Source organism: Balearica regulorum, chromosome 8 (assembly GCF_011004875.1).
Source record: "Balearica regulorum gibbericeps isolate bBalReg1 chromosome 8, bBalReg1.pri, whole genome shotgun sequence".
Lineage (NCBI taxonomy): Eukaryota > Metazoa > Chordata > Aves > Gruiformes > Gruidae > Balearica > Balearica regulorum.
In genome coordinates, this window is record NC_046191.1 from 31,110,012 (window position 1) to 31,134,793 (window position 24,782).

The following is a 24,782-nucleotide window of genomic DNA, read 5'->3' on the forward strand; positions in this document are numbered from 1 at the left end:
TGATGGATTCAAAGACCCAGCACCTGCTTCCTAGACCCATGTTTTCCTGCTCCCAAACCACTCCATTCCCAAAGCAGTTTGTTTGGATGACTTGAGGCCACCCAGCACTCAGAGGCTCTCATGCCTTGCAGCAGGGGTGACAGGCACATGCTCTTGTTGTTCCTGGGTGAAAGGCCCATCATGAAGAGCACCAGTTCTATGAAAAGGCAGCAAACACTGACCCAAGAGCATCCCACCTGCCCTCAAACAGCACTTTTTTTTAATTGCAAGGGACAGCTTTAAAACAAGTTCTAGAGCTCTTTAACATGTGCTTATGGTCTAAAATCATAGACCAAAAACCTAGTGGAAACAAAAATGGTTTAATAAGAGGGGCTGCTGAATAGAGGCATTGGTGGTGTATCCAGGTCTTGGTGACTCCCTGGTATTGGGGAGAAGGAAGACAACCAACCCAGCACTCAGGGCCACGCACTGCTCACCAGACAAGCAGCTCTGGTTCCTCAGCATCATTTCTCTGGCTTGAAAAGTTTCCTGACTTACCCCCAGTTAGTTACACCATGAGTCTATGACAGCGCTGGGAATGAAACCCAGCTCTTGCGGTTCGAGCTCCCTGCCTTAACCACAAGGCTGCATTTCCTCCTGGTAAATGGTTATTTTATACAATAAGTGCTAAATGAAGCTCATTTTTCATTCTGTGATTGCACTCTGGGGTTTAAGAATTGGCATCACCTCCTGACACTCTTTGGCTTCCCCTCCCAGCACCCCAACAGCAGCAGGCTTGCAGGAGAGCCCAAGTGCCAGCAGGGCCATCACAGCAGCCTGGCTCTTGTGTCAGAGGGCTGTGCTGAAGATGGCCAAGGCGGAAAGGCAATGGGGGCCTCTGCACTGTAAAAGGTTCCTTGTCCCTTCTAGCAGGCTCCTATGCATGCCCAAAACCATCACAACCATCGCATCCCTTACCTCTCGTGGATGACACCGCTGATGGGGGGCAGCCAGTAGATGCTGAGGGAGTCCTGCGTCTGCCCCGTGACCATGGGAGGGATTGGGATGGGCGCGGGCTTCTTGCTCTGGCCCCAGCGCTGGTACACCAGGTCCAGGTAGCAATGCATCCGGGCCACTTGGTTGGGGGTGAAGGTGTTGGTGCAGTCATCATCTGGGGGAAGAGCAGCCAGGCTGAGGGTGGCAGGAATCAGCCAGCAGGGCAAAGCAACGTGCACTCTTCCTGATCTCCAAACTCTGTTTTAGGGAGACCTGGGAGACACCAGTGCATGGTGGCTCTCCTGCCAGGACTCTCTGGTGTCGTGTGTCCCCAAAGCCACAAGATGGCACTGCCTCAGCAGCTCCACATCGCTGCCCTTGCCACAGCCGCTCCCGACTGCCCTGCCCTCAACGCCAGCTCTGAGGCCCGGGCAGTGCCACCGTCCTCTGGGAACTTGCGATGGGTCAAGCAGGGTGACAGAATTGCTCCCCAGGCTTCTGTCCTCCTGGGCTGCCAGGAGGAACACCAGCCCTCCGCAGCATGCCTTTAGAAACCAAGCCAAAAGGACTCAACTCTAATGTCCAAAATTATAGCAGTAGTAAAAATAACACATAATTTCAGGACCGGACAATGCAGGCATGCCACCATGCAGGCAAGAATGGCCTCGGTGCATCTCCAATGACCCACAGAGAGGCAGGGAGGGAGGGATGGAAACAGCCTGCAGTAAGAAAGGGGCTAACATGAGACACTGCAAGCATAGGCTGCAGCCTGCCTGTCACATCCCTGCCCACCAGAAGGGACCACATCTCAGGGAAGGAGGAGCAGGACTATCGATGGAGGTGGAAGGGAGAGAACCCCAGATTTCTAGGGAAAGTGACCCTTTACAACATCTAACAACGATTACTCGTTACCTGTGTAACTCATGTAGTTGTTGAACGGTGTTCCTGTGAAATGTGTCTGGCCGCAGGTGTCGTTGGTAGGGTCTGGATCCCGACAGAGTTTACTCTTTGGGGTGGGGGCAGTGTCGGCACAGAGGTCTCCCGTCTCCATAGATGGAGTTGTCTCCCTGCAGGGATCGTCACAAGATTCCCGCTCGCTCACTCCCTTAAAGACATGGTACAGCCCCAGGACGTGTCCCACTTCGTGGATCATGGTGTTCGTGTGGCCGTGCATACCATAATAAGCAGGGTTGAGGACAACTCCACCTAGAATTACAAGTACAGAGAACATCATGAATTGCAAGTACAGAGAACAGCTCAATGTCCAAGTGGAGATCAGCGACAAGTGGCATTCCTCAAGGCTCGGTGTTGGAACCAGCGCTGTTTAACATCTTCATCGGCGACACAGACAACGGGATCGAGCGCGCCCTCAGCGAGTTTGCCAACAACACCAAGCTGTGTGGTGGGTTGACATGCTGGAGGGAAGGGATGCCATCCAGAGGGACCTTGAGAGGTGGGCCCATGAGAACTGCATGAAGTTCAACAAGGCCAAGGGCAAGGACTTGCAGCTGAATCAGGGCAATCCCAAGCACAACTACAGGCTGGGTGGAGAATGGATAGAGAGCAGCCCTGAGCAGAAGGACTTGGGGGTGGTGTTGGGGGATGAGAAGCTCAACGCCGTCTGGCAACATGTGCTTGCAGCCCAGAAAACCAACTATATCTGAGGCTACATCAAAAGAAGTGTGACCAGCAGGTTGAGGGAGGTGATTCTGCCCCTCTGCTCCACTCTGGTGAAACACCACCTGGAGTACTGCGTCCAGCTCTGGGGTCCCCAGGATGAGAAGGGCATGGAGCTGTTGGAGAGAGTCCAGAGGAGGCCACAAAGACGGTCAGAGGGCTGAAACACCTCTGCTATGGAGACAGGTTGAGAGACTTGGGGTTACTCAGCCTGGAGAAGAGAAGGCTCCGGGAAGACCTTAGAGCGCCTTCCAGTACCTAAAGAGACCTCCAGGAAAGCTGGAGAGGGACTGGTGACAAGGGCATGGGAGTGACAGGACAAGGGAGAATGGTCTTAAGCTGAAAGAGAGGAGATTTGGATTAGATGTTAGGAAGAAATTCTTCCCTGTGAGGGTGCTGAGGCCCTGGCACAGGTTGCCCAGAGAAGCTGTAGCTGCCCCTGGCTCCCTGGCAGTGTTCAAGGCCAGGCTGGATGGGGCTTTGGGCAACCTGGGCTAGTGGAGGGTGTCCCTGCCCATGACAGGGGGGTGGGACTAGACGGGCTGTGGGGTCCTTTCCAACCCAAACCATTCTATGATTCTATGATGATCCAGAGAATAAGACAGCAGACAGACACCCTTACTCATCTGTGCTAGCTAAAAGTCCTCTCATTGTGCTTCCAGTTCACAAGTGAGGTGCCAGGTGGAGACCTGAAGAAGGATGTATTCACCTTCTCATAGGATGGGAATAGGGCTCCTTTGCCCACTTGGAGTGGAATGGGGTGGGTGGTTTTTCTTCCTCTTCTGATCACACCGTCTTCAATCATTTCAGCTACTATTTCCCTCTGTCTCTTTTCACACGTTCATAATTCAGTGTCTACTTTGGTTCGCGCTTACAACTCCAAATGAGGTTTGGAACCAGGGCACCAAGCTGAGACGGGCTATGAGTTTGCAGGAATAATCTTTTAAACCAGAGAAGACCTTCCCTAGCCTAGACAGGTGGCTGAAGAATACCAGTTCCCATGGCAGGTGAGGAGAACAAGGTGCCTAGCTAATTCCTGACACACTTGGCTGTACCGACTAGAAGCCACCTTCAGTACTAGTCCATGTGAAGATTCAAATGCACTGCCTCTGGTCCCTACTGAGACAACATCAATGGTCTACTACTTCATCCTCCAAACCAGACTCTAAGGAGTAAGTTTAAACTCATACAAGGTGCTGTTGCAATCCTCTAGGCTTCTACCACAAACCTGACTCAAATTCACTGTGTATCACAACTTCTGAAGACCCCTTGCTCTCCTTCAGAGGGCTTTGTTTGTGGGCAAGATGCACCAAGTGAACCAGGCAAGAACGCCCCCACCCATCATGATTCTGCTCCTCTTCCCTGGGGCATCCTGGCCCCTTCACTCAAGAAGGCACAATGGGGCAGTACATCTCCAAGCCAGTTTAGTGCAGGTTCAGCTGTCAAAGATGCTGGAGCATGGGTACACACTAAGTCCCACAGAAACTGCCACCTCATCTGACAGCAACAGCATGGTGCTGGATAGGACCTGGTGCTGATCCTGGCCTAAGCTGCCCCTTGGCTGCAGGACAAGGTGCTTTTCCTCTCCTGCCCACCCACCTGTGATGGGAAGAACAAGGATCAATGATGCTGAGAAAAGCCAGGTGGAGCAGAACCTTCCCTTTGCTCACGGCCAGCATCTCCAACTCCTGACCTGGGATGCACACCCTGTACTGACAGCTCTGTACCACATCTGCTGGGAAACTGTCCATGGAGGATGCTCAAGATCAAAAGTTACTCGTCTCCTCCGGCCTCCTTTTATTTCTTTATTTTGCCCAAATGAAAATCTCTTTGGGAACTCTGCATTTTTCTCCCTGCTTTGAGGCTTTTCATTGGCCACTTCCTTCCCTCTCATCTTCTCATCTCCATGCTGCCTCATGGTAGAGGAGCAAGGGCTGGGGAGTATCAGCATGTGCCCAGGCTGACTCCAGGCAATACCTCCATGACACGGGAGGCTGTTTTTTACCCAGCTCCTTTTACCCCAGACAACTTGGCTAGCAGTGCAGTGAATAGTTGGCTCCGGCACAGCTTGCTCCCTCCTTTGCAGGGCCCTGGAGGATTTACTGTGCCAGCTACCTCACGGCACAGCCTCTGCTACTGCATCTCTGCTGCTGATTGCTGCCCCTGCCAGCAAAGTTAGCATTGGCAGAGGGCCACCGTGTGATCCCGTCTCCAGCCACAGCATCAGCTGCTTGAAATCTGCTCCTGGATGCGCTCTGTGTGCTACTGGACTACCTCATGTCCTCGGGTACAGGGCATTCCTTCAGATCACGGTGTCCCTGGCAGGACACCAGCAGGGCTCTGACTCCTGTGATGGAGCCATGCTGGGTGAGCACTGGGTTGGGGCTGGAAAAGGACCTTTTGAGATGCCCCGAGTAATTCTCTCAAGTCCAACAGGGTTGCAAGAGGGTGAAGAAATAAAGACCACATCTTCTGTGAAGCATCCTACATCTGTGGCTCACAGAGAGGCTGGGAGACACCACTGACCTGTGAAGTGGCACCATTTGCTAGCTAAAAATTCATGTTGCTTGCTGTTCCTCCCCACAGTGTGGATCTTATGCCCAGGGCAGCTTGTAGGCTTGAGGCAAAGGATGAGTCACAAAGTAGCTGCATTCCCATTCTCCCCAGCTGTAAAACACCAGAGCAGAGGACCTCACATCCCATCAGTCAGCTCTTGGCCTTTTAGATGAGTGGAGATGGGGCACAAGAGGGTACAGAGGTTAAAAAAAAAAATCCTTTGGGGACCTTCATGTTGTGTCCTGTCAATCATTAGGTTTTTGCAAGCCATCCCCCTCTCAATTACCAGGTTGGTAAATGCTATAGATAGCAAAGGGCATCCCATTGATGGAGAACCCAGTGAGCACATTAAAAAAATAAAAAAAAGCTGCTTCTCCTTTTAATCAAAACAGTGCACGAGAGAAGAGAGAACAAAAAGAAAAGGCATCTCTGCAGCCAAACCCAAGCCTAAGCAAGGCAGGGGGCTGCCTACCCAAAGGTCTGAAAGGAGGGATGCACACACAGAAGGAAAATAACGTTCATAAATAATTGAGATGCGAGAGCCCTGCACGCATCCTGCGGCACTAACCACAAGGAACGGGTCTGAGCACCAGGAGCGCAGGAGGCACCGCAACCGAGCGGCTCTCCTCTCAGCAGGAACCCAACGCTCTTCCCATGCAGGGGAATAAATGGGATTCCAGTACAGGGAGGGAGAAAACTCTCACAGGGGAGAGATGACAATGCTGGGATACCCTGTCCCGCCCCCTCCTCTCTGCTGGCTTCCCCTATCCCATTCCCCACACTCCGCAAGGACGGTCATATTTTTACTGCTTTATTTTACAGCTAATTAGACGTCAGGATTAGAAACAGCACGAGAACTGTGTCTTCCTTCCAGAACATCCCCATCCCTCCATTCCTTGTCCCCACAGCTCCCTGAGCAGCTGGGAGAGCTCCCAGCTTTGGACCAGGAAGTTGTATTTCCCCTCTGCAGGGTCCTGGCCATGAAGCCAAGATGTGGAAGTGTTCATAACATCCCAACAAGACCAGCCTCCCCTCTCCCTCTTCTGCAGATCAGGCTTCCCTTCTCACCTCTGACTCCTCCTGCCCTGGGAGATGGGCTAAACTGAGTTTCAGGTGAACTATCCCTCTCATGCCTGGGAACCAGCCCAAGGTGGACCCCACGGTCAGCATTTACACAACCAAGCAAAAAACTTCAATGTCACATCCCTGTGACAGCAAGAGGGTCCAGCACTCCAAGGCAGGTGAACCAGAGTCTTATTTAGACTTGTCCACCAAACCGAGTCCAGGCAGCTAGAGAGCTGTGGGTCTGACCTTGCAACATCCTCTCCCTCCAGACCAGACCTACCAGCTACAGAGCTGGTAACATCCCCAAGGCCAAGCCTCAACTCTGCTTGAGCAACAAGAGGTGCCCAGTCCATCAGTGCATGATTAGCAATGGTGTGGACCCCAAGTGACCTTCACTCTCACATCCCTTGGAAGCTCCCAGTTCCAGGACATCACCCTAGTTCTAGCCATGATCAACAGCAATGCTGAAGGACTCCGGTTCAAGCCAGCCCCCAAGAAGCCAACTTGTTCCTGGGTCAAGGCTGTCACAGAGTACACATGCTCAAGCAAGCATGGGATCTTTAAACAGCAAACCGCAAAGCTGAACCTGTATCACAGGGCCAGTCTTCCCCAAACACTGAGTCACGGCAATTAATGGAACAAACGCATGACGGTTAGTCAGACAGGAAGACGGCCATTGCTTAAGGTACCTTTGATGGAACGGCTGGCCCTCCTTCAGGATCCACTGACCTCAGCCAGATATATGAGCTGGCCTCAGCTTATATAACTACAGAAAGTATTTATAACATCAAATATTCACAATTCCCTTGCCTTTCAACCATGTTTATGCAAATACAGTTCACATGTAGCTACACATGAAGTTTAAAGCATCTACGTTATTACATTGCTAGGGTTTTTGAGGCAAGGCTTTCCACTGGAAAGCTACGGTTTTTTTATAGGACAGGAGTTCTTCGACTTCTTGTATTTTGTAGTTAATAAGTTTTACTTTTAAGTTCTCAGAAAATTCATTCCAGACTCCAAGGAAGAACTCTGAATTTTAGAGGAATGATGGGGATGAAAAACAAAGTTCACTGAAGACTTCCAGAAGGTGAAGACACCAACAGGAAGGTGAGGATGACCCTCTTGAAAGACTTACTCAGAGGTCATGAAAGAATGGTTTCTATGGAGTTCAAAGTCCAGATGGCAGGTTAAAAACCATCTAGAGAAGAACTGATGGAGAACAGTGTGGAAACAATGTTTAGTGAGTTTTGGGATCAGAGGAAGTGTTAAAATAAAAGAAGGGAATGCAGTTGGAGAGAAAAAGTCTTGTGGTACTTCTCTTGAAAATATCTAAGAATGTCTAGTTCAGAGACCCAAACAGAGAGCAAAATCTGACCAAGAGTCTCTGGAGCCAAGAGACAAGTTAGCTTCTTGGGGAAGTTGAGTCAAACTCAAGGAACCAATTTGATTCAGTAGGAGAATCAAAGCAGAAGAGGGTCTGTACACCCGTAGGGAAAAATCAGCATGGCGTTTCTGCTCAACCGGAGCAGGCAGTTGCATGGACAGAGCAGGGCCTGTGCGCTGACTTTAAAATATTAAGGTCAGGATAAGATATGAGATTAGCAAGATTCAGCGCAAGAGGAGGAGTCTGTCTTACTGAAGACAGACCCCTCTCTTGTGTAAAGACCTGTCTCCATCCCTGGTCACTGTTAGGTCCTTAAATAGAGCTCAGGGATTTTTCTCAAAATACTATTCACTCCTCCTAAGGTTTTCCTTGCTCTTTCCTCACTTCTTTACCTTCACATATACTCAGACCCTCCAGTAGCCTCTTGTGAGAAGCTTTGTCAAAGGCCAGAAATTCATGACCTGCTCAGTTCTAAGCTTCTTCTCTGCTGGACAATAATATACATTGTGCGTGGTACAAAACACTTGATGATGTGGTGGAGCCTACTGTTTACAGAGAACAGAGTCCATCACCCGCCCTCCTGAGCTCATTAAATCTAAAACCAAGGACAGTCTTGAACTAAAGTCTTAACTCTGTGCCAGAACCTCAAAGAAGTTCAGATCCAGCTTCATACTTCACAGCTCTGGCACCAGAGCCAGACAACACCCCTTTTCCCCTGAACTTCTGCGGTAAAACCCTGATCCAACATTTCCAGATGGTGCCACCTTTTGTGTCCCTGGCTGGACGCAAACTTTGAGACCGGAGCTAAATGCAAGCTTTTGATGAAACCAGTCACCCTGATTACCCTTCCGTACAGCTCCTTGCGAGCCATTGGGAGGGGTCTGAAGAGAACATGTGTGGCTGAAGCACTTGCCGTAGTAAGATGATTGTCAAGCTGAGCCTTGGAAGTGCTTTCTGGAAGCTGAATAAATTTCATGGAGAACTGCCTTCCTCAACAAGCCACTGTAGCAATACGCTATTGAAAAAACAGTCCTGAAACTCATTGAGGGAGGGAAGCTGGCAAAAAAGAACTTTAAAACAGGTCTTTAACAGCGGCGTAAAACTTTCAAGAGTTGAACATCACGCACTTGTAAAAGCAGAAGGTCTAGGTCTGCTGTGCAGGTGTCAGGAGTAATTATTTCCAGTTACTTATTGAGAAACACTTTAGATGTTTTGACCGCAAAGTGTAAAGGGCTTTGCCAGAAAACTCCGACATTGGAGAGGTGGAGGGAGAGGCAGGAAGAGAGAGACACGGCAGAAACAGGAGAAAACACACAATGCATTTACATTCTACTAAAGCGGTTGCTGTTTTGACTGTTTCATAGCCTGCCAGGACTGATGACCTGAGGGTCTGCCTTGAGTTTGCTGAAGCCAAAGAGAACCTTACCTCCAGCAGGTAGTAAGCTAACTTGTAAAAACACGGTTTAATTTGATAGCCATCCTCACATTTGCAGCTGGATTCGGAAATGCCCAGTGCTCATTGCTTGGTCAGCTCTGGAATCACTCAAACCTGGAGTCTCAGCTCTGAAATCACTGATGCTCCTGGGTTATCTGTTTGTCATTATGCACTGCAAAGTGAAGTTCACCATTACCAGAATCCTGGAAAATAGACTTGGAAGGTCCCAGAGAAGCCAAATACAATTCAAACCCCTCTCCAGAGCATGCACTGATGGTGAACCTGCAGCTCTCTCCGTGCTCTCTCCCTCACTTTCTCACTGCCTTCACCATAAAAGCTTCTCATACCAACCTGCAAGTCCCTTGTCAGGGTGTAACCCCACCACCTCAGCCATGTGGACATGAGGAACAGGCAGCTCCTTTCCTTACATCAGCAGCTGTTGGTACACCCAAAGCCTGTTTATCATGACCTTAAACATCCTCAATGTCAAGCCAAATCATGGCTGCCTCTTTTTGCCAAGTCAACCAACAGAGAGAACCAACAACCCTGAGACCCCATGAGTGGGGTAGCTTACTTACCCAGGTGACTAAGGGCCTCTTTATCCCACGGCCAAGTGGCAGCACCAGCCAACTCTTCCCTCACTGAGCTGGCGAAGTAAACATTGAGGAAGTGGGTGCTGTTCAGCTGTAGTGCCTCCTTCAGCTCCTTCACACTCATGTATGCCCTGCAAGGACAAGAGAGGGGACATAGTGAGCAAAACTTCAATGGAGCAAAGAGGAAAAGCAGGAGCCACCCATAGGTATCCTGGAAAGGATTTGGAAACCCCGTCATCAACTCTCTGAAACCAAAAGCGTTTGGTAAAGTGTGGCAAAATTCAGCAGGTTTCAACAGGATGTCCCGTGACACTACTAATTCTGCTCCAAATGGTGCAAGTTCTGCTAGTGAGGGGCTTGAGTGGGAGGCAGTTATGCAAATCTGAAGAAGTTTTGCTAATTACAGTAGCTTTGTTGATAAGTTCTACTCTTAGAGAAGGTTTTCCAACAAGGACAGAAGATACCCTAGAGAATAGGATAAAAGGAGACAAAATGGGAGAAGAATGGAAATGCAGAGGTCAGTCCTGCTAGGGGAAAAGAGAAGGGGTTTGGCATCAGAAAAGTGGAATTTAAGAAGAAAAAAAAGGTGTGTTTTCCTCAAGGTGTGAGGAGAAAGAAAGGAATCCAGAACTCCAGATGGTTCCAGCAAGGGTTTTCAAGGGTTGTTCCTGATAGACTTCAGGGCAGGAATGCACATCAAACCTAGCTCTTGGGAGCAGAGAGGGTTTGCCAGCTGGGGCCAAGAAGTTTCTTCTCCAGCTTCTCTACTCTCTCACAATGGAGAGCAGCCTGACCTTGGAGAAAAGTGCTACCTAGGTCCCCCCAGCACTGAGCTAACAGCAGGACCCTCTTCACATGAGCCCATCCCTGTGATCTGAAGCCCTTCTGAGAGGGGGTGATCTGGGATGGCTACAGGAGCCAGGACAGGAAAGAACAGGAGCTCCCAAATTAAGCTTAATGGGGAGAGGGGGACATCTCTGGAAACAGTGCCATTGAAGGGCATGTTTCATGGGGAAAGCCTCCTGACAACACTGCTGGGTGTCTCATCTCCAGAGCTGGGAATAAAGGGTTGCAGGAGTAGAAAATGTACTGGCACAGAGATATCCAGGACATCCCTTTCTAAATGGCACAGGAAGGTAATGGGCTGGAAGAGGCGGATAGACAATAGGCATTGTGCCAGTCCTACGGCAAACAGCAGAGCAGTAACACTCGTGGTTATGACACTCTGGATGTCCACTAAACCACCCTCACAACGTGGCATGTCTCAGCACTTGGAGTGGAAAAAAAAAAAAAGCAGTCAAGAAATTTAGGTCTCTCTGCATGGCTGTTTCTGCACAGGTCAGGTCTATATTGTGTTCGCCAGTACACCAACAGCCCTAGCATTGATCTTTATGGAGTTTGTGTCCTCAGCTGTGTAAAATGATCAGGATCTAACTTAACAACAATAATTCCAATAATAATAGCAGTGGGATTGTAGGGCCTTGGCTGTGCTGAAAGTGCCAGATACTCTTTTAAATCAAGCACTACTGTTTCCACCATCAGTGCCATGAACCTCATGGGCTAAGACAGCATCAGGACAGGTAGCCCTAGAAGTCTTTGTCTCCAAGTCTTCAAGATCTGAGGACCCTGACCTGCAGTTTGTGAAGCTATTAATTTAAGAGATTTTAAGAAGGGAAAAAAACTCATGGAAAGGCTTCAAATACATCACTGTGGAATGATGATGGAAATGCACCATTGTGGAAATATGTCATAAGAATGACTAAACCTGCAGCATAAGGCCAACAGCAACATTAAGGTGGCAGAAAGCATTTCGCTTATTCCCATGCTTCCAGGAGCAATTGGCATCTTTGAGCTGCACGGAGAGGTTATGAAGGGTATGCGATTGTTTCTTTATGCTGGACTAGCCGTGAAGGCACACCGACAGCTTCTGTAAAAGTGGCGTCCATTAGTGCATTCCTCACCACATTGAATTATGGAAGGAAGGACAAAAAGCTGAGCATGGGCTAAGGGGAAAAAAAGCATCTTCTCATCCAAGACGTGAAGTGAGAAGGGAAACCAACAAGAGATGTGCAAATACATTCTTTGAGATGGCAAGATCCCTAGTCAAGTTGTTATACCAACAGACTTGTTTAGAGAGAGAAAGGTTGCTACAGCAAATGGAGGAGGAGGAAAAAGTGGAAAAAATAGAGGAACAGGATTCCAGAAGTAGGCTAGAGCAGAATGGTTCATGGAGCAGAGCTCAATAAACCCAAGAGCCACTTCCCTGGATCTGAAATAGCAGAGATTTTCAGAAGCCATTGCTGACTTGGGAGGCATCAGATAATCAGGAGCTGCTGACTACCTCTTCCCTACCAGTCAGCCCCAACAGGCCATGCTGGGCTGGAGACATCTCATCCACCTTCCCAGTGACAAAGTATCCCCAAAACTTCAGTCATTTTAGACAATCTTGGCTGGGCTATATGGCAGCATTTAATGGTGAGATGAGATGACCAGCTTGTCTTCACCAGGCCCCAAGATCTCCCACCACAAAGCAGCATTCCCAGAACACTTTCCCCAGCCACATCAGCTTGCAGAGAGAAAACTCTCCCAACCGGAAACAGCAAATTAGGAGAACATGATCTCTTCTCTGTGATGTCTCGCCTGAGCATCCCAGACACGCGCCACGCTGACGCCATCCCTTCAACCCAACCAAGACGGGAGCAGGCCGGGAGGAATAGATAGGGAGAAGAATAAACAAACCTGAAGGACATATTTGTGGCATGACTGGGAAGAAAGAGAAGCAAAAATTTCATAGAAATAGAGTGTAAAGGAGGGGGAGAAAGTCTCCTTCACACACCAAAGCTGCTCGGGGGACACAAGCTTAAAAATAATGTTGATTCCTGACCTATGATATCTTGGAAAAATAGCCCCAAACCCTTCCAGGCTGTCTAAATTCCGAGAGCTGACGTCAGCCCTATTCAGAGGGATATTCCCGCCGCCCCTCTTCTGGAGACATGATGTTTTTCTGGCTGTCGCCTGCCATTCCCTTGACACTAGCAACATTTTTTGTCAACCCTTAATTATAAATAACTGTAATTTCCTCCATTGAGAGATTTGGATGGTTTAGTGCTGTGTCAGGGGTAGGGGGAGCCGTTCCAGCACCGAGAGATGCTCAGATGGGTTGGATGAAGGAGGAAAGACCCCAATTTCACCCACTACGGCACAGAAAGCACAAATATCCTGTCAGCATCCCCAAAGACATGAGCAAGACCAAAACAACTCTAGAATGGGCAACTCTGATTCCCCTCAATCCACATTTCCCACTGGCATCCTTAGCTTAGACAAGGAGCATGTAACTGGCGTCTCTGCCTGTCACTTACTGCCAAGGTCATGCTCTCCCTCTTCTTCATCACTTCTGTGATTTTCCCAGGGGGGAAGGCAGAGCAGCCTTTGGTCTCCACAAACAGCCCAGATGACAACCTTCTCCTTTGCTCCCCAAATAGCTTCCCAATTCCTACAAGACCAGACCATTCCAAACTAGATGGTATTTACAGCAGGGCGGGCATTGCACGCCAACACACAAACACAAAGAAGGTCAGAAGGACACACGAAAGCCCAAATATCAGCTGAGGAGCAAAGAAAAACAATCCCAAAGAACAGGGCAGAGGATAGAAGAGAAACAGAGAAGGGCCATCAGGTTTGCAAGATTCAAAACATTTGGTTTTTTTCCAAAACTCATTGGTGAGCAGCTAGCTGCATGGTAATACCACCTTGACCTAGGGAGTATTTGCACCCCCGGGAGAGCACAGCTTGCAAGAAGAGTATATGCAACGTAGAGATTATGGACAGAAGGGCTATGGACTGCCATTATTAGAAATGAGCGTGGGCACAAACATCATCTGACATGATGGTATTTGAGGAAATGAGTCCAGATCTGAGGACGTCCCTCATGACAAGTGCTCACCTGTGATACTGTTGACTTAAAGTTCTGCTGAATGACACTAACTGACCATCTGACTCCAAGGCAGGCTTAGGCATGACACTTCATACTGTTTTACTTGTGGGACTCATCGCTGGCAGAAAGCAAGATGGGGATGAGGTAGCAAGGTGGAGCCACACTGGTGTTTGTGTGGTCCTGGTGCTGGGTGAGGAGCACGTGGCTCTGTAGGAGACATAGTGATGTGCTGTCATTGTGTGACATTTTTTGCCATCAAAAAAAAAGGAAAGGAAGATGAAGTCCAGCAGCTCCAGTGATTGCGTCAACATAGACTAGTGGAATCAGAGACTCATAACTGCAGATGGAGAGGACCCTCCACAGGTCATCTAGTCTGACTCCCTTGTTCAAAACAAGTCTAATTAAATTAGGTTGCTCAAGGCCATGTCCCACTGAGACCTAAACAGCTCTGAAGACGCAGGTTTAAAAATTTCTCTTGGCAACCTATTCCAGCATTTAACCACCCTCATGATAAAAAAAAATAAAAAATTCTAATATCTAATCCAAATTTCTCATGTTGCAACTTGTGTCCATTGCTTCCTATCCTATCACTATGCACCTCTTCTCAGAGTCCTGCTCCATCTTCTCTGTGTCACCCCATCACATCAAATGGAAAAGCCATCAAATGACTACAGCTTTGCATGGAAAACTATTACTGCACTAGATCTTACCACATTAAGATCTAAAGACCCAAAGCTGCCTTTCTAATCAGTTGGGAAAAAAAAGAAAAAAAAAAATCACACTCCACCCACAACCCCAGGCCTCCCTGGAGAACATTCATATGTCTTTCTCATGCTTTTTCCTTGGACAATTTTATGCTAGCCCATGGGGCAGACAGCATCTTTCTACTGATGGATGCAAGTCACACTCTGCGCTGGGTTGGTCAAAAACAACAACTTGACATACCCTGAAGAGACAGAGCTGTTGCTGCTTTTCCAGGCAGGAAAAAAACAATGGGACCACTGCTGGTGCACAGGTGGGAGAGAGGAGAGGATATGGTAATCTATTGGGCAGTAGAACGGACAATCAAGCTGTAACACAAGCCTGCTGTGATTTAAGGTATGAGAAGAGCAGCAGGAGCAGCACTTTTTAGCGACAGACACATCATAACAGGAAACCTTGGGGCCATGGAACTGGCCATTACTGCTGAAAGGCAAAAGGTGGCACTTCTGAAAAGTAAGGCCAGCAAGTACCCCGTACAGTACCATAAATCTAAATGAATTCTCTGGGTACTGCAAAGGATGCAGTATGTAATGCCACAGGAATTCCACTGCAATTCAAAAATAGGAGTCTTTTCCCTGTAGACGTTTCAGAGGGGATGTGGGAGTGGGGCTGGGTGGAAGTTCTCCAAGTGCCCTCCATGGACAGCTAGAAAATACTTGAGACCCAGCCAGCTGCAGCTAACCATACAGCCTAATGAAGTCACAGGGGATTCCTGGCTCTGCTTTTCATGTCCTTCACCCACCGCAAGGAAATTCCTCTTTCTACTCCCGCCAAGCAGGGAGGCTCCCTTTTTCTCCAAACCTCTACTTGACAAATGAGGAATCCCTCTGACTTCCCAGGAACGAGCACCAGCCTGCCAAACACATCTTTTTTTGGTGTGCAAACATTCCCCCAAGGCTGCAAGGGGTTAACGCAACACACAGCAACCTTGCTTCTGAGGCAGCAGCCACAAGCCCAAGAGACACAACTCAATCCATGAGGACAGGTGCCAAATCAAGTGGCACAAGGAGTTTTGGAGAGCAGACTCTCTAATCTCTCCATATCATCATCAGTGACAAGAGATGCTCCTCCAGGTGGTGAGCTAAAGTGAACATCTTCAGATTCACCCCACTAAAGGACTCCTCTCCATGGTGACTCTTTGCGGGGGGGTGGGGTCTAAAGAGATAATCCTCCAGACTCACACTCTTTGCTTGCATACATGAATCCTCTTTGCTAAATTTTGTGAACTCTCATCCCTGTTCCCATCACATGAATTCCCAGGTGATGCTCAGCCTTGCCTCCCTTCTGTCCTGCTGCGGGCAAAGCCCACTGCCACAACATAAACAGGACACGGTACCATCTTGGCACAACACTCAAGCCAAGATGGGTTACTTTGCCTCCAGGCTGGACTGATGGTGGTTCTCGTAACTGCAGCTGCCTCGCCCTCTGGGTTTACCTGCCCTTAAATTTCTGGTGTTAATGCAGCTAGGGGGGACACTGTATTTTTAGGCAAAAGCTTAAGTTCTTTTGTACTTGTTAGGACTACTTGCATCCCCATGACCACGGTCTAGGAGCTCTGACTCCAGTCCAGCTCTATGCTGGTATACCACAAACATCATTGCCAGCATTATGACAACTTGACAAGGCAACGACATCCAAACAACTCTCATCTGGACAGGATTTGGTAACACAGCTAGATACAAAACACATGCAAGAGGTGAAGGGAAGGCTGAGGAACAGTCAGACATTCCCCTGTGATGGGATCACAGGAGGCACAGCACTGCTGGAATAGTACGCTCTGTAGTCCTCAGGAGTCTCATCAGCTTCACTAGGTGTTGGACCCCAGCCAAAGAGCACTTGGGTACACAGGGGATGAGGGCATCACACACCGCTTGAACGTGCCTGGAAAAACCCACCTCCGAGGCACTGACATGGGTGGAACAGCCTAGGGAGCAGCATCACTGGCAGCACCGCTTAAGGGACAGCGTAAAACTTGCACGAGTGGCATATCAAAGAGGGCAACCAGGCAAAACACTCCTACCTGAGGGCCTTCGGGATCAGGGGTTTCCCTTATGCATGAGCAGTTCCTGCTGGATTCAGAGGTAAGCCTCAATCTCCATGCGGGAGGTGGATTTGGCTTTGGGACTGAAGCAATAGCAGATACTGCAGGGTCAGAGAGTTGCACTGGCAAAGCTGCAGATGGGATCAAAAAGACACGTTGTGGTTCGAGGCTGCTACCCTTCCCTATAGTGGGGAAAGGGACCAAGAAGATGGCAGATCACTAGCACACAGCAGGCAAGCTCCCAGTTACATCAGATGGTAGTACGCAACTTCTTGAGGTCAGATTTGGAAGAGAAAGACAATAACATTAGTGTTAGACCAGAAAGCCCTGCAGGGCATTTCGCTCTAAGATAGGCTGAAGAATAAGTGCTGCTAACAATGGCATGGCCCAGCTATTCCTGGAAGTGTTTGCTAAAAAGTTATTCACTAAATCATCAGCGAACGAGCCAAAGGCAATGCTATTTTAGACCTGGGTTTGGTAAGCAGCATCAAAATTATGGAAGAGCTGATGAGAAAGAAAACTTGGCCTGAACTAATGATGAGTTGATTCAGATTAACTTAAATGGAGGGATGAACACAGGTTTTGAACTAAGAATTTAAACCAGGACTGACCAGCAGACACCATCTGAGATGCCTGGAAGTGAAAACAAAGAGTGAAAGACCCTTTTAGAAATAAAAAGAGCAAAAGGAAGGAAGGAGCAGATCTGCTGAGCAGGGAAGGTGGAGCTGAAGCTCAGTATAATTGAGATGCATCCCTGGACAAAATGAATGTATGGTCTCCACCTTTATTCAGGATTGTGAGGCAGAATTCAAGATCCTTTCCAGCGGGCTACAAGATTAAAAGCATGATACTGGAGCAGAGCTAAAGATAAAGGGCGGGGGGGGGGAAGGTGGTAGCGGTTGGATGGGGGCTGAAGCGCCATTTGTACTGGGTGGGAAGGAAGATAAAACACTGGGGACATGGCAGCAAGTCCCAACTCTGAAGGGGGTGGGATGTAGGGATACAGAAGAAGGGGCAAAAAGCAGGAGGGAAGAGTGCAGAAATAGAAGTGTTCGTAGATAAACAAAACTCAACAGATGCAGTACATTTGCAGCGGGAGCCTGGGGAATTGCCACCCTGAATCCAGAAGGACTGGCTGCGTGGCCGACGACTGGAAAACAGCCAATGTGATACATGCGGTGATGTCTACAGGGGTGAACAAAGATAATAACAAGACAGGCTGATCTGGTTGTCCTGTCTTACAGACCTTAAATCCACCTGCAAATTTCAACAGTCTTCCAGGTATAAAGGTCTCCATGTTATTACTTGCACCCTCTTACCCCATCTTTCAAAAAAAAAAAAAAGATAGAACTGCTTAAACACAGGGACTGACATAGATGAGACCACCTGAAGGTCAGTGAAGGACATGCAATGCCCTCTCCGGACGAACTCTGAATACACTGCCTGGGGTACCAAATTTTCACCAGCTGCCTGCACTGACAGATCCCGGGCACTGCCGGTGTGAACGCAGGCGAAGGCACGCTGCACACGCTCTCGGGAAGCTGCAGTCAGGCATCAAGGACTCGTCTTTGCCTCTGCCACCACACCAGGGCACCTGACTTCAGGAAACCCACGTTAATTCCTCCCCACCAGCCTGCTCAGAGACTGAGGCTTTTCTGCTGCATGCCTGTTTCCTCTCTGGATCTCGTTACAGCTCTGTCGACAGCTCACATGCAGGGACCAGTTTTAAGGCTGGTTGCACGTGGCACACGGGTACTCGTGTTTTAGGGCTGAACAAGCAGCTCCCCGCACAGGTCAGCCTTTACAGCCCCCAGGCACCGAAGATGGTTCCCCACTAGTGTTGAATACACAGTAATTAACCTCGGCAGAGGTTTACCCCCAGCCATGTGCTTGCAGCACGGTGGGCACCCTCGGGACACCCATGCCGATGGGTGCATGCCCCCCAGCAGATCTGACCTCCCCTTCCATGCTGCCTTCGCATACAGCCTCCTTGTGTGGCTTCTTATAGGAGGTTTTGCCAAATTTGAGGCTTCTCTCAGAGGAGATGCTAAAGCATCTGCATCATCAGCCCCTGTGATTTCTGACCAGTGCGGCAGGAGAGGGAAGTTCCTTCCACTGCTCCTCTGAAGGGACAGGGACGTTCAGTGGCTCTTCCTTCAGCACAGATTAGTCACGTGTATCAGATGTTTGGATCATTGAAAAACACTGGTTTCACGATGTTTGCACCCTCAGGCCAAGGCTGGCTTACCACCTTACTCAGCTGCTAGCTGCCACACACATGATGGGCAGCACGGCCAATCTGAGAAACTCCAGGGATGGCTCCTCTGGGAATTCCAGCACACGTCCATGTGCCTGTGTAGGCTTCCTAGCTATAACTAAGAACATCCTAGCAGGAGGTGAGGTTTTTAAGAATCACTCATTTGGACCCAGGCACCAGCATTTTGTCCAAATTGCATTTCAGGTTCCCAGAAGAATCCAATGGTTATGGCTACCTGATAGACTTATACTCTCTCCTGAGGTCCTGAACAAGTCAGTCCTGCACTACAGAAAGCACCAGGACCAGCCATCCACAATCCCAGAGGATCAAAGGATTGCCTGACACAGAAGGCATTGCGTTATGAACCCAGGAGAAAGTCCCACATTTGCTCTAGGAACAGATGCCTACACTGTCTCCCAGGGACAGGAACCCACATGTTCCCCTTTGCCTACCTGAAATTAAATTCCTTTAAGAAGGAGATCAATTCACCCCATTGCCTCTTCCATTCCCAGCCCAAATACCATCCAGCATCACAGCTTTGCTGGAGGGGAAGGCACATCTTTTCACAGCGGCCTCCCGGAGGAGGCCCCATAGCACGGACATCATCCCCCAGCAATAGAGGGCTCGGGGAAGTGACAGGGCAGCGGGAAGAGGAACGCCGGGTCAGGATCAGGCACACACAGCAGAGAAATCCAGGGCTGCAGGAGGGAGCAGAGGGCTGCGGTGAAGCTGATTGAAGGAGGCATGAAGGGAGACAAACAAGGGAAGCATGGCCCCTGGCTCGGCAGGGACTACCTGACCTCTCCTCCGAGGGGCCACGGCAGCTTTTGGCTGACGCCAGCAGCCAGTTCGCATCCTGCAAGTTGTTGCCATCTGGCAGAGATGGTAAACGGCAAAGCCCTAATCGGAAAAGACAGCTGGATCGCAAAGCTCCCTCCTGCGCTTCTCTGCCGAGCCAGGGCGGGGGAGTCGGGGCTGGGACCCCTTTCTCCTGCGCTGCTGTTCCGCCACCATCAATGCCTCCCCTGAGAGCTGGGGGCTGCCCTCAGAGGGGACAACAGTCACACCGACGGGTCCCAGCCCTTTGGGTCACCTCCTGAGGTGGACCTGCCAGAGCTGTACCCCTCCATCCCCAGCACTCAGCAGGGACGCGCAGGGTCTCTCTGCTCCGCAGTACATTTTAGGACTGGCACAGCTCTCCCCTCCCACACATGGGAAGACCCACTAGCGATATTGCTGTGGGAACACCCACTCTTCCCATCTCTTCTCCCCCACACTGTCAAGCCCCTGGTGGAAAGCCTTCTGCCTCTTGAGCCACTTCTCGCCCAGAGGCAACCTGCAGGGATCCCCTGGAGTCCCACCTCATTCACACCCCTGCAGCCCGCTTTAGGGTCCACCACACCACCAGCAGCCCCTCAGGGCTTCCTTCCCAGGGCAGAGAGGACCTCAGTCTTTGCAAGGTCATCTTCCAGACAGCTTTCCTCATACAGCCTCAGAAGTGTGACACCTCTGTATAATTCCACATGGATGGAAAACCCTGTGCCACCAAGAATAGATTCACAGATTCAGCATTTTTCTTACAGCACTTCAGCCCTTAAGCATCATTTGGTTCTGCTAAACAACCAAAGCTTGTATACACCTGAAAGTTAATACAAAATAATCCAAATGTTTCCCCAAAACTCCCTCAGGAGGCTGGCTTTGAGCTTGTGTTAGCACTGCTGATTCACCCCATGAACCCTCCTTTTTACCCCCTCAGGGAGGACAAACCCATGCAAGTCCCATAAACTTCCTGGCTTATGTGACAATTCTTGCTTTGCTTAAGCATAATGGGCCATCAACTTTCCCCTGGGATAAATCTGTCCTGGCAATCTGCGTTTTAGTGCTCTACATCTTGGGGGAGTTGATAGCATTTAGGGTTTACTTTAATGGGAGTCGGTAGCCATGATCAATCGTAGAAGCTCTATTTCCACGGAAATGGGTATTTAATAGATTTTTGAAAATGGTGGTTATTGACCCAATGGGCCTTAATGGCTTAAAAACCATCCGACTGTAGTATGTAAGAGTAAACGCATATGATTTTCAAATGCATACTGGAATAGGTAGTAAAAAACCCTTTTAAATTGCAGGGACTTGGTCAATAGGGAGTTTCCATTTGCTTGTTTGGCCTTTCTATTTCTATCAGAGTGAATCATGGCCATCTCTTCCTCAGAGAGGCTTACCATTTCCTCACGGGTGAGATCATCTTAAAAGACACAACCCATCTGAGACCCGTCAAGGTATGGGGATGTCTTTCATTAGACTGGGCAGCGAGGTAGAGTCAGGCTTTCAGAGCAGCTGGGCTCCCACCTGCTCTCGTGGTGGGAGCAGAGGGCTCACAGACCATCTCTCATCCTCTATGGATATTGCACTCCCATTGCTCCCAGGAAGAGCTCCTCAGGAGCTGAAAAGCCACATACACCTCAGATTCTTGGGTTTAACCTCGACCTACAGGCTCCCAGTTGACGATATTCCCAGGTAGAAGTCTTGGTTTATCCAGGATTAACATATACCAAAGACATCAATAGGAGTGAACTCCAAAGGAACATACTAATTACTAAAACATAATCCTGGAAGCAAAGACCAAACTAAACCCCAATATTTATTTCATGGTGTCTGCAAGCACTGACTGAATGCCTCCAACCCCTGCTAAGACATACGTTTAGGGTTATCATCCCCACGGGCTCTCCAAGGTCTACAGAGGCTCAGCACCTCGTGCCCATCACAGAGGCTGTTAGCTTAATGTCCCTGGGAACATCACCCCTGCTTAGCAAATTCACCTGCTGACATTCCCATCTCCCGGCTGGCTGTTTCCATGAGCCTGCAGGAACACAGATGCCCAAGATTTTTATATGCTTGAAACCAGCCTGTGGTTGTTTTTATATGCTGAAACCAGCCATTGCAAAGAGGAGAGCCCAAGCCATGCGTGTGCAGGACAGCAGGGCTGGATACATGTCACCTCTGTAGAATAAGCCAGACAAAAACTAGGGACCTGAAAACTCCTGAATTTCACAGGAACATCTGTCCTCCTGCTCCCTCTTACCTTCCCCTTCAAAACCCACAATAAAGCAGGAATTAAAGAGTTCAGAGCCACAGCCTGTTGCTTCTCCTCCCCAGCAGAACAGGCGAAGGAGACAAATATTGCAGGTCACAGCCTGCTTCCACCCTGGTAAGGTGTCTCCCAGTGCCATCCCCACGTAGGTCCATAACACAGCATCCCGCCTGCTTGTGGCAACACTCATCTCCACCCCTTGAGCCCCACGAGCATGCAAGGAAGAAGCAATGCTGCTGGCCAAGTGCAGACTCTGGGTGCAAACCCCCAAGGCTTGCAGGTGCCTGGGTGATAGGACCCCACTGGGTTGGGCTTCCCACCTGCGCCCAGCACTGACCCCTCACTCTCAGCCAGCGTGAAGGAGGTTCAGACCATCGTGGCAACCTCTGAAAACCCATCGTCATTCCCCCAGAGCCCGTGCCTGGCCATCTGCGAGAGCACAGACCTAACAGCGTACCTAGCAAGTCAGGAAGCCACTGCACATCTGTGGGGGCTGTGAGAAGGAGAGGGGAGCTGTCATCACAAGACATCATCCAGGAAGACAGCAGTGGCTGGGGGAATTAAATCAGAAGAATTCAAAAAAAAGAGTTAAAGATCCAGTTTGGGACTATTTAGGGGAAGAAAGTGAGCCCTGACAGGGAGAAAGGCAGCAAAGCAGCAGCTTGGGGAAGGAGAGGAGCCCAGCATTGCCCTGGGTGGCCAGGCTCCAAAGCCCAGCCCGGGCAGCATCCCAGCTCCGGCGCACACCGACGCGCTGTGGAGAGGCTCGCTATCCACCGCACGGGGTAAGCGCTCGCCTTCTCCCGATCATGTCGATGCTGGCTGGCGAGGCGCTGGTGTTATACAGAACGTGTGAGAGAGGGCGAGCGAGAAGCTCCAGGGGAAACAGAGAAATATGTTTGCAGCCCCTTGCGGTTTTGCAAGGCAGAACGCAATAGTGGCAAGTTATTCTAGAGCAGGGTCCAAGTTAAACAAAGCCAGGTACGGTTTACTTTCTGCCTGCATTGTTTGTTTCAAAGAAAAATAAAAAACCTCCCGGGCCAGGACCAAGCACATTTTGTCTGCCTAAGGTTGCAAAGATAAGCCCTGTCCCATTTAACACAAGAGTAGAGCTGGTGTAAATAAATCAGTTGTCTCTTACTTTTTGCCTGCAGCAAAAATACAAAGCAGCATTCCAGGTTTAGGGAGGTCTTAAGGTCTCTGCAAACAAGCCGGTGTCCCCGCTGGCGGTTCAATGCCAATTTTTATAGCACAGCTCGCTATCTGCAGAGGGGTAACACAGGTGGGTACAACGTTCCTGGTCTCCCCCAGCACTGCATGGGCTTCACGTGGCTGAGCAGAGCCGCAGGGCCAGGAGGCTCAGCAAAGCACGCTGGACAGAGGAGCACTGTGCGAGTGAGAGCATCATTTTTTGCCTTGCATTTAGCCAGGACCGAGCAGCTTCATCTCCTTTCATTAAGTGTCTCCCTTTCCTATACAGGGACTAGGAGGCCAGAGCCCCAGTGCCAATAGCAGTACCTCATTGCTGCATGACTGGGGGGGGACAAGATGTCTAAGACTTCCGTGCCTCAGTTTCCCCGGCTGAACAGCTGGGATTACCCTTGCCCACAGGCAGGTGTTTGCAAACATCTTAGAAGACATGATCTTTGCAATGCAGGGTGTTCAAAGGAGCTTAGAAAAGTTAGGCATGCCCATCCCACCGCTGTTCGATGGAAAGCAAGTGTCCAGCTTTTACCAGGTGCCTCCCTTTTCCACCCATCTCCCACAGCATCTTCCTCTGTAGGACAGATGAGAGAGATGGTGGGAAAGAGAGCTAAGGACTGGATGAGCACATGTGCCAGAATGGATGTGCCACACTACCACCTAAAGCCTGTCTCCAGCCGCAGAGCTGGGACTGATGCACATCACCTCCAGCACCAGGTTTCAGGACACAGAGTGAAGGTGGAGCTCTGTGCTAGGACCAGTCAAGGCTGGAGAGAAACATGGACTAACAGGTAGCAGGAGGCAGCTCAGTCCTCTCCTGAAAGAGGGCACAGCTGGTGCAGAGGGACCAGACCACAAACTGGTTTCTGTATGGATGGGGGAGGCAGAGCCTTTAGCTTGAGGTCATCTCCAAAAACTGTTCTGGTGACCACCAGGTGACAAGCAAGAGTCAGTCTCTCTTCTTCATCCAGCCTCCATGACTAGCGGGGCAGCAGAAAAGGAAACACAGACACCGTGAGGCTGGGGAAGGATTTCTGACGATGCTCAAATGAGCCCGCAGCGGGTTGCGATGCACATGCCCATCAGCAAGGCTGTATGGCCTTGCAGCACAAGTCAATGAAAGCATGGCAGGAGACCAGCGTGCCACCTTTCCAGCCTCTGGCCCATCCCATCTGTTCAGACCAAAAGCTCGTGGGCACAGGCAGAAGGACCCTTCTACAGGGCTGACAACAGCGGGTGAATTTGCTGAGCAGGGATGACACTCCCAGGGATGTTAAGCTAACAGCTCCTAGTTCCTCTGCAAGCTTAACCACACAGCCCTGCGCTCAGCAGACCCCCCTCAGGCACCCTTCACCGCCACGGTAGTGTCCGGTCTTGCTAAAAGTTCCAAAACTTTGCTACATTCACCCTAAAGTGCTCACCAAAGGGCAAAAACTTGCAGCCTTGATATTAGTCAGGAAAGGGACTGAGACAGAGAAAAAAAGGAAAAGAAATCTGTTCAAACCAAACATCTCCCCCTGCTTATTACTTTTTTTTTTTTTAAAAGGGAAAAACCAAGTCCCAAGCCTCCAACTTATTTTTAGGGCCAAGCGATTGGGTGTCCCAGCCGGAGCACGGCACACACAAGCCAGCATTCTAAAAATGCCTTCCTCGCGGATATAAAAAGGACGCGAGATAATTTATTGTGGAAGTTTTGTAATGTAACGATCGTACGTTAACCACAAACAAACAAAAAATCCGAGGCTGCCTCTAGTCCCCAGCACAGCCCTCGGCAGGCGACAGTCACAAAGGCTTAAATTCTCACCCTCCCCA

At 49.7% G+C, this 24,782-nt stretch overlaps 1 protein-coding gene across 3 annotated transcripts in view; it reads right to left on the reverse strand.

The window, feature by feature from the left end:
- The window catches only part of PAPPA2 (pappalysin 2), a 93,236-nt gene that overhangs the window by 54,663 nt on the left and 13,791 nt on the right, over positions 1 to 24,782 (reverse strand). For all 3 annotated transcript variants that reach the window (XM_075760426.1, XM_075760425.1, XM_075760427.1), the window contains exons 3-5: positions 9,671 to 9,816; positions 1,888 to 2,181; positions 958 to 1,150 (exon numbers count right to left, since the gene is read on the reverse strand). In XM_075760426.1, coding sequence (XP_075616541.1) covers positions 958 to 1,150; positions 1,888 to 2,181; positions 9,671 to 9,816 — 633 coding nt within the window. The remainder of the gene's footprint in view (positions 1 to 957; positions 1,151 to 1,887; positions 2,182 to 9,670; positions 9,817 to 24,782) is intronic.